Below are 15,121 nucleotides of genomic sequence, written 5' to 3' on the forward strand. Positions count from 1 at the left end.
AAACACGGGAGAAAACCAGAGGAGTGTCCCGCGCGACCGCACCGCGAGCCCGCTCGTTAGGTGGAGCGCTCGTGAAGCAGAGTCAGTGCGCTCCTATGCTCTGTGCAAACGTGTTGTAATGCTCCAATCAAATCAGTTCTGTGAGATGTGAATGTTAATAGTTCTGTTAAAGTGACTGAGTAGATTAGCTAGTGTAACACAAGCACTCTGAGCAACTCTGTGTAGCTAACAGAGGCATTCATGGGTTGATTAAACAAGCTGTGTTTCATGATGCACTAAATAGTGATTTTGCCAGTAAATTACTGGAGGGAACAAATGTAATGTATTTACCAATGCTGTTATTGAATAGAACTGTTTAGCCAGTAAGACACTGCAGAAGACAATGTGATGTGTTTATTGATATGATAAAAGGATGTAGCTGTTATGGAAAGAAGTGTGAACTTGAGAAACTGAACCAGTTAAAAAGAGTATATTTCACTGATGTTGTGAAATAAGTAAATGTAATTGATGTGAATGAGGAACCAGCTGAACAGTATATTGAAAGCTCATGTTTAGTGTTTTATAGCATTTATTTGTGTGAAATAAATCAGACTCAGACACGTTCTGGAGGAAAGCAGAGACGCATCGTGTCTTCCTTACTCTGCTCTTCACCTGCTTTTACAGGTAACATATTTGTCATCGAGGTCTTCATCCTTGGGACCCGTAACATAGTAACTTCTTCATTGTTATACTTCTATAGTTTTCCCATTTTGTGAGCTGTGGATGTGGAAAGTGTCTCAGTGACACATCCACATGAAAACGGCGTTACCTTCGTTCATTTGCACGTCAAATGAACGAGCTGTTTGGACTTTAACGTCACAGCTGATGCTTCGATACTCGAACTCAAGAGTTCAGCTTCCACTCAGAGGTACAAGTACACACAGCAAAGATAAACGTGTACACAAGGTGGAACCCACAAGTGCACAGCTCCAACCAGAGATGGGCAGTAATCCGATTACTTTTTTCAAGAAACGAGTAAAGTGAGGGATTACTATTGCAAAAAAGGTAATTAGATTACTGTTACTTTCCCGTAAGCACGCTGCGTTACTGCGTTACTAAAACCGCAGCTGTGTGCAGATGAACAATGGATAATCTATCGAGTGTGGAGAGAGTGTGAGCGTGCAGCGTTTAAAGCGTGGAAGCACTGACCTTACTTTGAGTTTGACTCTGTAAAAAGTGACAAAAACATTAGCGTCCGCTGTTCACTGCGTGGGAAGAAAACATGCTCACTCACTATGTGTTAATGGGCATGCTTATTTATAACTTTGATAAAATGTCATAAAAATAATTCCATGCCAGCTCACCATTGGTGATCAGGTAGTTTCTGTTCCAGTTCCAGTCCCATAAATCATGAAGCTTGCTGCCAGAAAAGCTTCAAATCTCCTTTGAAAGCTGTTTGTGGTCTTGATTGTGGGAGCTTCAGTTGTCTGACTCCAGCTGCCACACAGTGCTCACTGATATCATTTGCAAAAACCCCAGTGTGACAATATTTATCAGTGAAGCAGAAATCAGGAAGTGACGACTTTTCTTTGAACATTTGCTAAGGCTAAGCTGTGCTTTCTACCACAGTTGGGAATTTCCTGGTTTACAACAAATTATTGTGTCAACACCGCATAAGATTTCAAACTACAGGAAAATCACTGGAGTTATAAGAGGCAGACAACGACACACACACCACATGCATGCTGTTGCTATTTATTGTGGATTAACCTGTCAAGGGCAAGAACAAAAGAATTCTGCCTCAAATACAGGAAATCATAGCTTTCCTGTATTTCCTCCATTGTTGGCATGCTGGTTAGTGCTGTTGCTCCACAGTAAGAAGGTCCTGGGCTAAATTATCCATGAATGTAAACGGCTGTGTGTTTCTATCTGATAGACTGGTGAGCTGTCCAGGGTGTACCCTGCCTGGTAACCTATCACTTCAGGGTTATTTCCCAGCCCTGCTGCAACCAGGATAGAGATAGGAGGATGGTAGTTGTTGTAGACCCATTCAATTTCAATTGAAGGATTAAAATGTTCCAGGAGCTCAACTTACTCCATCTGAACATGTTTCAATCGTGTTTTATGAACACAACATGCAGCTTTACTGAATATGAAAAGGTTGTGTTGATTTAACTCAGTTGTTTAAGTTTCTGCCAAAGCAAAACCTTTGTGTGCAACCAGTGTCCACTATTGAATCAAGTAAATCCAACATGTTTTTGTCAGTGCAAAAGGAGTTACGGTGCCTGTATTCCTGCACAATATTGTCCCGGGAGGGAGAAAAACTTTCTGGTGAAATTTTGGTTGATTTTTGGGTTTTGCTTGACACTAGGTTGATTTTATCAGTGAGGTTTGGATTGTTTTCTTTCTCTAAGAGAGAGAAAGATGGTTTTATGCTTGGACATGTTTGCAATGGGCCCCAGTATTTGTTACTTTATTAGTATTTTATTGGTTGCGTTTGTTTGTGCTTTTGTTACAGTGCACTGAGATAAGAACATCTGAGAGGTGTGATCCACCGGTGGTGATATTTTGGTATTTTGTGAGTTCCCGATTTAACAAATCAGCTCTTTAATCCAGACCTGAGAGGTTGAACTTTAAAGCGCTATAAAATATTCTTACTGGAAACAGTGGCAAAGTGTTTTTCTCCATGATTATAATGGGCTTGGGAGAAATTCACTTATATGTGACATTGATCACATGAGAAGTCCTGAGCCTAAAAGGATTGCAGCGAGTCAATCCAGTCCAAAAACAAGGAGCTGTTTTCCTTTAAAATGATGACGTCATCTTGCTGGTGATGGAGGCTCGAATAGGCTGCGCGTGAGACTCCATTATCAGCAATATCTGGTATGAATGTGTGTGGATGTATGCATGTGACTGGACTGTGACGGACTGACGACTAAAAGTTTAACTGACTTGATACTGAGACAAAAACGGTGCCGACTTTAGGATTAGTGAATGTCCACAACAATTCACCCAGCCTGTAGAAGAAGGGTGGAGGTTTTGTCTTGCTTTGTTTGTGCAGGAGCAGAAGGATGACAGAGACTAAAGGGGGAGGCTGTAGCTTCACATGAGTGTGATCTGCAGACTGAACCCTTTGGTTGCTAATGTTGAGTCACTGATGTTTGCATTAAGAAAATTGTGTTTTATTAGCTGTGTTTTAATTAAGGTATCACATTATATTGTTGGGAATGTTAAATGCTAAAGTGAAGAAAAGCTTTGATTTCACTCATGACTGAACATGTTATTATTAACCATAGCAGGCCACTGTAAAGAGTCAATTAACTGTTATAGAGGAAAAAAAGGCCAAAAACTCTGTTAATACCTATGAATAACAGGCAATGATAGACTTGTCACATTCAAAATAGAGAGATGTAATAACAAACACGGGTCCGTGTCATTTAGGTTCTCCATTGAAATAGTCAATCATTTAGAAAAGTAGAATATATATATATATATATATATATGTCTCAACGCTGTTTCTCAATAATATTAAAAACCTAAAAACTATTGTTGTGGAAGATAGAAGTCACTGTGACAGCCCTCTGACTGTGGAGGACGTTTGTAATCCTATTTCTGCACTTAAGGCCAACAAATCTCCCGGCACAGATGGTTTAACTGCAGAGTTTTATGAATCATTTTCTAATCTCCTGGCTCCGTTCTTACTGCAGCTTTTCATAGGAAGTGTAGAGAATAACATCCTCCCTCCTACTCTTACTCAGGGTCTCATAACACTTATTCCAAAGCCAAACAAAGACTTACTTATTGACAATTGGAGACCCATCTGTCTGCTCAATGATGACTATGAGATTAAGGCTTTAGTACTTGCTAACAGAATGAAAGAGTTCTTGGACACAATTATCGATGAGACACAATCAGGCTTTATGAGAAACAGACACCTTTCTAAGAACATGAGACTGGTTTTAGATCTACTTGATTACTCTGATTTGGTATCTGACTATAGCTTCATTCTCCTCCTGGATTTTTTAAAGGCTTTTGATACAATTGAACATCAATTTATTTTCCACTCTTTGGAAAAATTTGGCATTTTTCTGTAAAGCTATCAAAACCTTGTACACGAATGGCAATAGCTCAATTAAAATGATTAAGACTCCACCCCGAGATTTGACCTGTTATACAAGGAATCACCACAGCTGATAAGGAGCTCATCATCAGCCAGCTAGCTGATGACACCACACTCTTCTTGAAGAATGCAAATCAAATCCGTCCAGCCCTTAGTGTTATTAGTGATTTCTCTGAGGCATGTTAATACTTTTAGCTATTTTATATCCATAAATGTAAGTTTATTAATAAAACACCATATTTCTGCCTTTTTATAAGGATATGAATTGTACATACAATCAATTTCAGACTCAACCAACAAAAAGCCTCTCAGAACAATATTTATATTGTAACAGTTGCTATTGTAATGCAGTGTATCACCACATGGCGGCGCCTCCTGTCTCACGACTGGTGTCACCCCCTTTTTGTTCTTCTTTGCACTCCTCCTGTAATGGATGCTCCCATGTGTACGCAGACTAGTGTGCTCTTTAGTAATGTGTGGTAGAGGTAGCACTTTTATTTTTGATATTGTAAATAAATGAGTACTTTTTGGAAAGTCAGAAGCTGTTGCTCATTCGCTATCCACCTGCACACCTCCGCGGCTGGCTTCATCTCCACTGCACGTTACAATATGTTGATTTTTTTCGCCTACTCATATCATAATTTTTTTACTCCTGGTTCTGTATGTTCATGTTCTGTTCTTTTGTAAACTTCATCTGTTTGTATGTTGTATACTCATTGTGTTTCAATAAAGTTCGATTTAATAAAAGGTACGTTCTAAACGAAGCTTCAGACGTCACTGATCACGTGACTCTGGCCAAACGAATCAAGCCTCGACACGGTGCTTCTGAAGCAGCGCGTTGATCTTTCTGACACACGCACCGGAGCGTCAGCTTCAAGCTGGCCATCACTACGTCTCACATCTAAAGGTGTCAAGGTAACTTTGAACTGAGTTCAGTCAATCTGGAGTTTTTCCAAGTTTTCTGTTGCTCTCTGTGAGAGAAGAGCGTTAAAGGCGGGGCTCTCCAGAGTCCAGCAAAACAGGAAACCACAGCTGGGTGTGTGTAAGTGTGCAAACCAATAGAATGCATCGTGGTGGGGGGGCATCACGGGCATTGGCAAGAAAAAAAGAAAATAATCGGTCGTACCCATGCTTCCCCGACGTCATGCCAGCGCATATTGGGAAATTCGTAGGCACCGATCGGTTTTCTATCAGCCATTTGCTGGGAGTAAGGGCGCCCTCCGTTTGCGAGGTGCGCCTGCTGCTGGCGGCACAGGGAGGAGAGGGCGGGGCGGCGGGGAGTCTCTGGCTGGCTGGAGCGGCATCTAATAACCAACTCGCAAAACAAAATAAAAACAACAAACAGATATTATGATACAGACTTATAATCTGCACTGATGTTTTTTCTAAATTCTATAAAGTGAGCGCGAGAGCCCTCGGTGCGCCTGCGCGCTGCTGAAGTCAAAGTAAACTTTATTGTCATCTCCGCTACAGACAGTCCAGCATATAGAGAGACGAGACGACGAGGCTGCAGTTACAGCGGTGCAAGTAAACAAACAATAAATATAAGAAGAGTAAGAAAATAAATCTACACTTTAGGACTCGGGGTAAAGGATCAATAACAATTTAAATTTATAATTTACAGTTTGATGATTTAAAGTCTCACACAACCCGTCAAAAGGGGCGGGGCCGGCTGCTTCCAAGTAGAGCACATTTCATTTATAATGATGTAAATCCAAGCCCATCATGGATTCACGATCTGAATCCTGGGTTGTGTGAAATCCCAGAAATCAACCTTAGACAAAGTGAATCTGTGAACTAAGGTGTAGGTCTGTTAGGTTAATTGTGCTGATCCTCGGGTTGGGGGATTTGTGTTTGTACTGGAGCGCAAAATTCAAACCAATGGAAGATGGACAACAAAAGTTCAAAGCCATCAGGTGCTCAGGTTAGAAAAAAGAGAAAAGATGCAGGTAAGCAGACGTGTGATTGGATAATGGCAGGTCATCCTGAACCAATCAGACTAAACTCCAAACAATACATTATGTTACAGATTTTAATATTAATTAGTCATTGTTACTTGTTGATTTGTCCTTTTCTCATTGTGTGACGAATTATGACGACTGTTTGGTAGCTGTTATTGTCTCTCTCTCTCTCTTCATGTGTGTTTCTCTGGTGAAACAATAGTTTTGTGTTAATGTTAGGGCTGCACGATTTTGCATAAAATGAGAATCACGATTTTTTGGCTTAGAATTGAGATCATGATTCTCTCATAACAATAAATAAACATAAAACAACAAATGTCTCACGTTTTGTTGTTGCAGCAAAATGTTGTCCTGCTTGAAATTCCGTCTCCACCGTTGCTCGACGCTGCGTGTACAGAGCAGGTAGTGCAACAATAGAAAAATAGTTGCGGGACGGCACTGTGTAGCGTTTGTCTAGGGTGTTGATCGTTTTCCTAAATCCCTCGTTTTGCACAGTGTTGATGGAGCCATATCTTTGGTCAGGTGATAAGTGATAGCCTCCGTGATGTCTTTGTGCCTGCGGGAGTTCGACGTGTATAGGGAAGCGCTGTATAAGGTTCCCGTTATTAATGTTTGGGTGGTTGACCGGGACGGATTTTCTCCTGTCACTTTCTCGTCATCCCTGACGTGCTCTCCGTTGTTGTTTCCCTGCTAATTTTAGCATCACACGGCACAGCTTCTGTATCACGTGGTATAAGGCTCCGCCCTTGTCATTTGTTGAGCAGGAAGAGTGAGCGCTTGTTTTCATGCAGAGTACGTCCCGGATCAAAATGTGAAGTTTTACAAATCACCACTTCTTTAGTTAATATCATTTCAGTCTCAGACAATCTCGTTTCTCTTACAGAGGTTGAATGCACCTTCTGCGGATGGCGGTACCACACAGTGTGCGTGGACTTCCCCTGCACAGAAGGCAACTACAAATGCTGTGAATGCTAAATAAACAGAAACAAATGATCCCTGTTGTCTTTGCTTGATGATTGGTTTGAGTCTTGACAATCCACATTGCTGGCGTTGCATCTTTCAATGGCAGCAATGGCAGGTATCAGTGCTCAAACCTTTTGTGTTTGTTTCCAACAAGTTGCCCACCTCGGGAAACAAAAATGTGTTCTTTTACTTGTCAGATGAACATATGAGCCACTTTGACTCTTCAGTGCAGTGTGGAGCCTAACAAAGATCTGTTTTGTGTCCCAGCTGATCAGCAGGAGGAGGAGAGTCTGACGGAGCAGCAGAGGAACATTTTCAGCTACTTGGACTCAGCTCAGCTACTACAGAGGAAACAATGAACTCAACACAGAAGGTGACAGACAGAGCAGGACCATATGACCAAAGATATTTATCACCATATACATTTGAACATTTGCCATAACGATGTAGCTGACGATAGAATTGACAGCAGACAAAATACTTTACAGCTGCACAACTTTATTAAAAAGCCATCAATGTATTTTCACTGAAACAAGCAGCTGTTGTTTATGTGCATTAAAGTTATATAAAAATGTAACAGTGCAAATGCAAATTCCTCGCTGACAGTTTAACCAAAAGGCGTTTCCAGTGGAAACTGGCCGACACATCCTGAGCATAACCATGTATAATATCCACTAAACTTCAGAAGAGGTTATACAGTCGTGGCCAAAAGGTTTGAGAATTGCATAAATATTGGAACCTGGAGAAGTTGCTGCTTAAGTTTTTATAATAGCATTTTGCCTGCACTCCAGAATGTTATGAGGAGTGATCAGATGAACTGCATCGTCCTTCTTTGCCATGAAAACGAACTTAATCCCCAAAAAGCCTTACCACTGCATTTCATTGCTGTCATCAAAGGACCTGCTGAGACCATTTCAGTGATCGTCTTTGATAGGTTTTAGAGTATAAACCTATTCGCTGGAACGTTGAAGACAATATAATTACACTGCAAAAGCAAGACACTTGTAGGCAAGCTTCTTCATGTTACTCGTGCACGGGAGAGAACTGGACAACCGCTTGACTCCAGTTGGTCTCGTCCGTCCTCCCATACCACTGTCCTTTTATTGAGGTTACATGAATATGCATAGGTTCATTAACATATGACGTCCACATACACACAAAGAGTACCTTGCCTGGGTGTGTGTATGTGTGTGTGTGTGTGAGGTACTGCTGATCAAAGGGTCATAAAAGCACACAAGCAAACATCCTTGGTCAGGAAGAGGGTAGACTAGACACCCCCCCCCCCCCCCCCCCCCCGGTAAGGAAGTCCAGCAGGTCATCTGAACAGAAAAGCACTCAGACTAGAACAGACATAGCTACGTTAATCCTACCATAAATCAGCAAGGGAAGATACGATCTCTCCTCTCTTCATGCTACACAGAGTTGTTACAGACCTCTTAGGATGAGACATTCTTTAAATCTACAAATGATTATATACTTCTAAGCATATGTGAGTAAATGTTTCTAAGCATAAATGACAATCAACAATACAACTCTAACAGTCTTCTTAACTCAGGTGAGAATGTTGGCGAGCACGAGGCTGGAGATCATCACGGCTGTATCCCGATTCAGGTTCTGCAGCTTTAAAGTCCTCAAGGGCCGCGTACTCAAAGACCGCTAAGGCCGAAGTGCGAGGCTCGTAGGCTCGTGAAATGGGACGTCTAGCCTCCGTCACGCTGCCCAGGTTGCCTAGCAACCATGATACTAACAGCTGGAAACGTTTCATACAGCTTTGTTTGACAGAAATGAAGGAGAACATATTTAGTTCATTTGTTTCTACATGAGCTCTGTGTGATTTGATGAGTATCTGAGGCTGAGACCACAGGACTGTGAAACATGATTGTTGGGCTTCATTTCTGTGCTGAACAGTCGTTTAAGATTAGCTGTAAATAACAATTAGCTGATGTTGTTCATGAGACTAAAGTCATCTCACTGTGGTAATGTAAATATAATGTGACCAATATTATAGTTATTATATTAATCACTTCACTCACAGACAAGTATCTGTGACAGCGTGTATATAGATGTATCATATATAAGAGACAAATATTGTTCATTTAATATGTTGGTACTAAATTTGGCTCAGTGCTTACATATATGTGTAAAAAGCAAATGTAGGAGCTGTGATAACTGTGTCTGATAGAATGAAGAGTAGACTGATAGATGAAATATTCCTTTATTGGGTGAGAAAATCAGACCATGTCATAACTGCTTTAAGTCACACAGAATAGATATCAGAGCCTTAAACAGGCTGACTTCTGCTAAATGGGTCAAACTGGGCAGAAAGTCTACAAACACATAACATCCTTATAGAATATGATGTAACACTATAGATCAACTTAGCTCAGAATATATAAAGCATATAAACAGTTACAGCAATACGTTGGCGATTCTGTTCTCAGACATGTGAAGCTAGAGACACCGGCAACCATAGTCAATTGTCTTCCAGGGGCCAGAGCAGGCGACATTGAAGGAAATTTAAAACTGCTGGCTAAGGGTAAACGTAAATTCAGTAAAATCATAATTCACGTCGGCAGTAATGACACCCGGTTACGCCAATCGGAGGTCACTAAAATCAATATTGAATCGGTGTGCAACTTTGCCAAAACAATGTCGGACTCTGTAGTTTTCTCTGGTCCCCTCCCCAATCAGACCAGGAGTGACATGTTTAGCCGCATGTTCTCCTTAAATTGCTGGCTGTCTGAGTGGTGTCCCAGAAACGATGTGGGCTTCATAGATAATTGGCAAACCTTCTGGAGGAAACCTGGTCTTGTTACGAGAGACGGCATCCATCCCACTTTGGATGGAGCAGCTCTCATTTCTAGAAATATGGACAAATTTATTAAACCCCCCCAAAATATGACTATCCAGAGTTGGGACCAGGAAGCAGAGTTGCAGTCTTACACGCCTCTCTGCAGCTTCTCTCCTCCTGCTACCCCCCCCCCCCCCCCCCAAAAAAAAACCCCATCTCCATAGAGACTGTGTCAGCTTCCAAAAAGACAAAAAACAAACTAAAAACCAGCAACAAACAACTTAAACATAAACAATTACAAAGAAAGAACAATACAGTATCCACATCTGAACCAAAGAGTAAAACAGTGAAATGTGGATTATTAAATATTAGGTCTCTCTCCTCCAAGTCTCTGTTAGTACATGACTTAATAATTGATCAACAAATTGATTTACTCTGCCTTACAGAAACCTGGTTGCAGCAGGATGATTATGTTAGTTTAAATGAATCAACACCCCCGAGTCATTCTAACTACCAGAAATCTCGAAGCACAGGCTGAGGGGGCGGTGTGGCAGCAATTTTTCACACCAGCCTATTAATTAATGAAAGACCAAAACTAGGGATGGGTATTGATAAGATTTTAACGATTCTGATTAGAGCAGGGCGATATGGCCAAAAATATTTATCACGATATATATTTGAAAATTTGCGATAACGATATAACTGACGATATAATTGATGCGAGACAAAATACAACTCCACAACATTACTAGCGCAAAAAGACAACCTTCCATTTATTTTCACTTAAACAAGAAGCTGGTTTTTATGTACATTAAAGCTTTATAAAAATGTAACAGTGCAAATGCAAATTCCTTGCTGAAAGTTTAACCAAAAGGCATTTCCAGTAGAAATGGGCTGACATATCCTGAGCATAACCATGTATAATATCGACTGAAGTTAAAAAGAGGTGCTTTGCAACATTAAACTGCAGTGTGCAGTACGTATTTTTCGGACCATAAGGTGCACGTGATTATAAGGCACATTAAGCGAAACAAAGCAGTCAGATAAATCAAACTTTATTAAACTCATTCTTCTTGCTTCCTCCACTTCTGTACCATTGATTCATTAATGTTGAATTCTCTGGCAGCTGTTCTATTCCCATGTTGTTGCAGTATATTAATGACTAACCTTGTATTGTGGATGGATTATCTCAGTTGTTCTCCTGACTGAAGTTTGGTCCATTTACAGCATCCTGCCATGCGATTGCATTTGTCTCTAACTATCAGGCACGTTAACTTTTCTAAGTGGAAAAGTGTTGGTGTTCGTCCTCCAGCTTCACTGTTTATGTTATGCTAACATAGCTGTGTTGCTAGCGATCACGTAGCATATCGTTATATACCAGTTAGCCCACCTTCAGTAACCCTACAAACGTCACTGCTGTTTAGTTTCCTGTCTTCATTTATGTTGGAAGTGATAGCAGAGCTGTACGTTTGAATTTTTCCAGAAATCTCTGTCAGAACATGCTATATCATGCTTGGGTAACTAGCAAAACTAGTGAGCTAACTTCCGCTAGCTTCCTGCTAACTTCTAACTCCGTTAAATGTAATAACTTTTGTTTTCATGGATGCCTGGAAGCTAAACTTCATAGTTACACCTGGTAAAGCAGCAATGCTGATCGTTTTATTAAAGATGAAAGAATTTAGACAGTTTTTAAGTCTAGGTGATGCTGCAGTGTTCGTTTGACCTATAGCATACGGAGTTTAGGACCCAGATTACTCCCAGATTTAAGAGCATCTTAGTCCGACAAATACGACAATAACGACGGCCGCTTGCATGTTCTGCAAAAAATGTGCTTTGTGTATCTGACGGACAAACACCAAACCAGTTCCACATCACTGAAGTTGCACCATTTTTACAAACCAATTCTGGTTCATTTGTTTCACTCAACAATCGGCCATGTGCGTATGAAAACAAAGGCACTGCGCATGCGCGTTTTACTCATATTCTATCGCGATATTTCATTTTCCTATCGTTGCCTAACTTTATACCGGTATTACCGTGAACGGTATAATATGGCCCAGCCCTAATTCCGATTCCATTTTCGATTCTGTTTAACGATTCGATTCTTTATCGATTCTCTTATCAATTCTTATTTTTAAAAAAGGAGAACACTGAGGTCGATTAGCTTAGAACTTTATTTTTTATCTTCTCTTTGAACAAGATAGAAATTTAGGAGTAACATGGCCTTACAAACCCAACAGTGAGATCTTAAGAGATCCAGCCTGCGGCTCTTCAATGGGGTGTCACAGGGTCCCCAGGAAAAAAATGTAAATGTAAAATAATAAAATAAATATTCTCCTGTAGCAATAACAAAGTGTAACATAAATTATTCTGTAGCAATTACACAAGAATATCCAGTAATGTCCCTGCCTACAATTAAACACATTCACTTACCAAAGTGAAATCGGGGGCATCTGCTGTGGCAAACGGGTGCAAGCCTTTGACCACAAACTCAGTCACTGCTCGGTGACATTCGTCTATCCTGGCCTGAAAGGAGACGCTACCGGTAGACTGCAGTGAGAACTGCCAGCATCTGAGCCAGCCAGACTCTGTCTGTCTCATCACGGTCCCCTAAATGCACAGTAATGGCAGGTTTGTAATAAGGCAGATCGCGCTAACATAATATGCACTGTTAGTTGATTATTTACCTGCCGCATTAACGGGAGAGGACGTGCAAACGTTACTGCTGCTGCTGGGTTGAGATTCACGAGTCCGGAGCGGAATTAAAAACACGACATTCATTTAAGGTTATCACGTGTTTTGTGAGCAAATGCTTTTGCATATTCGTAGTGTTTCCTCCCTTAAATGAAATATCTACTTTGCAAGTATTGCAAGTTGCCCTGTTGTCATCCGTTCTCGTAAAGTATAACCAAGCTTTTGAGCATTTGAGCCGCTGGCGCCGTGTTTCCTGCCAGGTAAATGACGCTCCGCAACGTGGTGACGTCATTCGGGGCGACTGGAATCGATAAGGGAATCGTTTGCAAAAATGGCAAACGATTCCAAGGAATTGAAACAGTGGGAACCGGTTCTCAACAAGAACCGGGTTTCGATACCCATCCCTAACCAAGACAGACTTTTAATTCATTTGAAAGCCTGATGCTTAACATTGTCCACCCCAGCTGTGAAACTCAGAAACCAGTCTTACTTGTTATCATCTATCGTGCACCTGGGCCTTACACAGAGTTTCTGTCTGATTTCTCAGACTGTATATCTAATTTAGTTCTGAGCTCAGATAAAATAATTATTGTGGGTGATTTTAACATCCATGTAGATGCGAAGAATGACAGCCTCAACATGGCATTTAATCTGTTATTAGACTCAATTGGTTTCTCTCAAAATGTAAAAGAACCCACCCACCACTTTAATCACACTCTAGATCTTGTTTTAACATATGGCATCGAACCTGAACATTTAACAGTGTTTCCTGAAAACCCTCTCCTGTCTGATCATTTCCTGATAACATTTACTTTTACAATAATTGATTACACAGCGGTGGAGAGTAGACTTTATCAAAGTAGATGTCTTTCTGAAAGCACTGTAACTAAGTTTAAGAATATAATCCACCCACTGTTATCATCTCCAATGCCCTGTACCAACACAGAGCAGAGCAGCTATCTGAACGCTACCCCAACAGAGGTCGATTATCTTGTTAATAATTTCACCTCCTCACTACGTACGACTCTGGATACTGTAGCTCCTGTGAAAACTAAGGCCTCAAATCAGAAGTACCTGACTCCGTGGTATAATTCTCAAACACGTACCCTAAAGCAGATGACTCGTAATCTGGAGAGGAAATGGCGTGTCACAAATCTAGAGGATCATCATTTAGCCTGGAGAAATAGTTTGCTGCTTTATAAGAAAGCCCTCCGCAAAGCCAGAACATCTTACTATTCATCACTGATTGAAGAAAATAAGAACAACCCCAGGTTTCTCTTCAGCACTGTAGCCAGGCTGACAAAAAGTCAGAGCTCTTTTGAGCCAACCATCCCTTTAACGTTAACTAGTAATGACTTCATGAACTTCTTCACAAATAAAATTTTTATCATTAGAGAAAAAATTACCAATAATCATCCCACAGATGTAATATTATCTACAGTTACTCTTAGTACCATTGATGTTAAGTTAGACTCTTTTTCTCCAATTGATCTTTCTGAGTTAACTTCAATAATTACTTCCTCCAAACCATCAACGTGTCTTTTAGACCCCATTCCTACAAAACTGCTCAAAGAAGTCCTGCCATTAATTAATTCTTCGATCTTAAATATGATCAACCTATCTCTAATAATCGGCTATGTACCACAGGCCTTCAAGCTGGCTGTAGTTAAACCTTTACTCAAAAAGCCATCTCTAGACCCAGCAGTCTAGCTAATTATAGGCCAATCTCCAACCTTCCTTTCATATCAAAAATCCTTGAAAGAGTAGTTGTCAAACAGCTAACAGATCATCTGCAGAGGAATTGTTTATTTGAAGAGTTTCAGTCAGGTTTCAGAGCTCAGCACAGCACAGAAACAGCTTTAGTGAAGGTTACAAATGATCTTCTTATGGCCTCTGACAGTGGACTCATCTCTGTGCTTGTCCTGCTAGACCTCAGTGCAGCGTTCGATACTGTTGACCATAATATCCTATTAGAGCGATTAGAACATGCTGTAGGTATTACAAGTACTGCGCTGCAGTGGTTTGTATCATATCTATCTAATAGACTCCAATTTGTGCATGTAAATGGAGAGTCCTCTTCACACACTGAGGTTAATTATGGAGTTCCACAGGGTTCAGTGCTAGGACCAATTCTGTTTACATTATACATGCTTCCCTTAGGCAGTATCATTAGAAGACATAGCATACATTTTCACTGCTATGCAGATGACACCCAGCTCTATCTGTCCATGAAGCCAGATAACACACAACAATTAGTTAAACTGCAGGAATGTCTTAAAGACATAAAGACCTGGATGGCCGCTAACCTTCTGCTTCTTAATTCAGATAAAACTGAGGTTATTGTACTCGGCCCTGAAAATCTTAGAAATATGGTATCTAACCAGATTCTTACTCTGGATGGCATTACCTTGGCCTCCAGTAACGCGGTGAGGAACCTTGGAGTCATTTTTGACCAGGACATGTCCTTCAACGCACATATTAAACAAATATGTAAGACTGCTTTCTTCCATTTGTGCAACATCTCTAAAATTAGAAATATCCTGTCTCAGAGCGATGCTGAAAAACTAGTTCATGCATTTATTACTTCCAGGCTGGACGACTGTAATTCATTAT

General features: G+C 40.7%; 1 protein-coding gene across 2 annotated transcripts in view; it reads left to right on the forward strand.

Annotated features, from left to right (window-relative positions):
* Positions 1 to 403: 403 nt before the first annotated feature.
* The window catches only part of LOC146712390 (uncharacterized), a 28,869-nt gene continuing 14,151 nt past the window's right edge, over positions 404 to 15,121 (forward strand). The window contains exons 1-2 of one of the 2 annotated variants that reach the window (XM_085442378.1): positions 404 to 663; positions 7,291 to 7,396. In XM_085442378.1, the coding sequence (XP_085298504.1) occupies positions 7,379 to 7,396 (18 nt within the window). In that variant the 5' untranslated portion in view covers positions 404 to 663; positions 7,291 to 7,378. The remainder of the gene's footprint in view (positions 664 to 7,290; positions 7,397 to 15,121) is intronic. The other variant, XM_085442373.1, reaches the window with a different exon arrangement.

Source organism: Copadichromis virginalis, linkage group LG3 (assembly GCF_057382275.1).
Source record: "Copadichromis virginalis isolate Kocher_CV1m ecotype Utaka linkage group LG3, C_Virginalis_male_GT1.1, whole genome shotgun sequence".
Lineage (NCBI taxonomy): Eukaryota > Metazoa > Chordata > Actinopteri > Cichliformes > Cichlidae > Copadichromis > Copadichromis virginalis.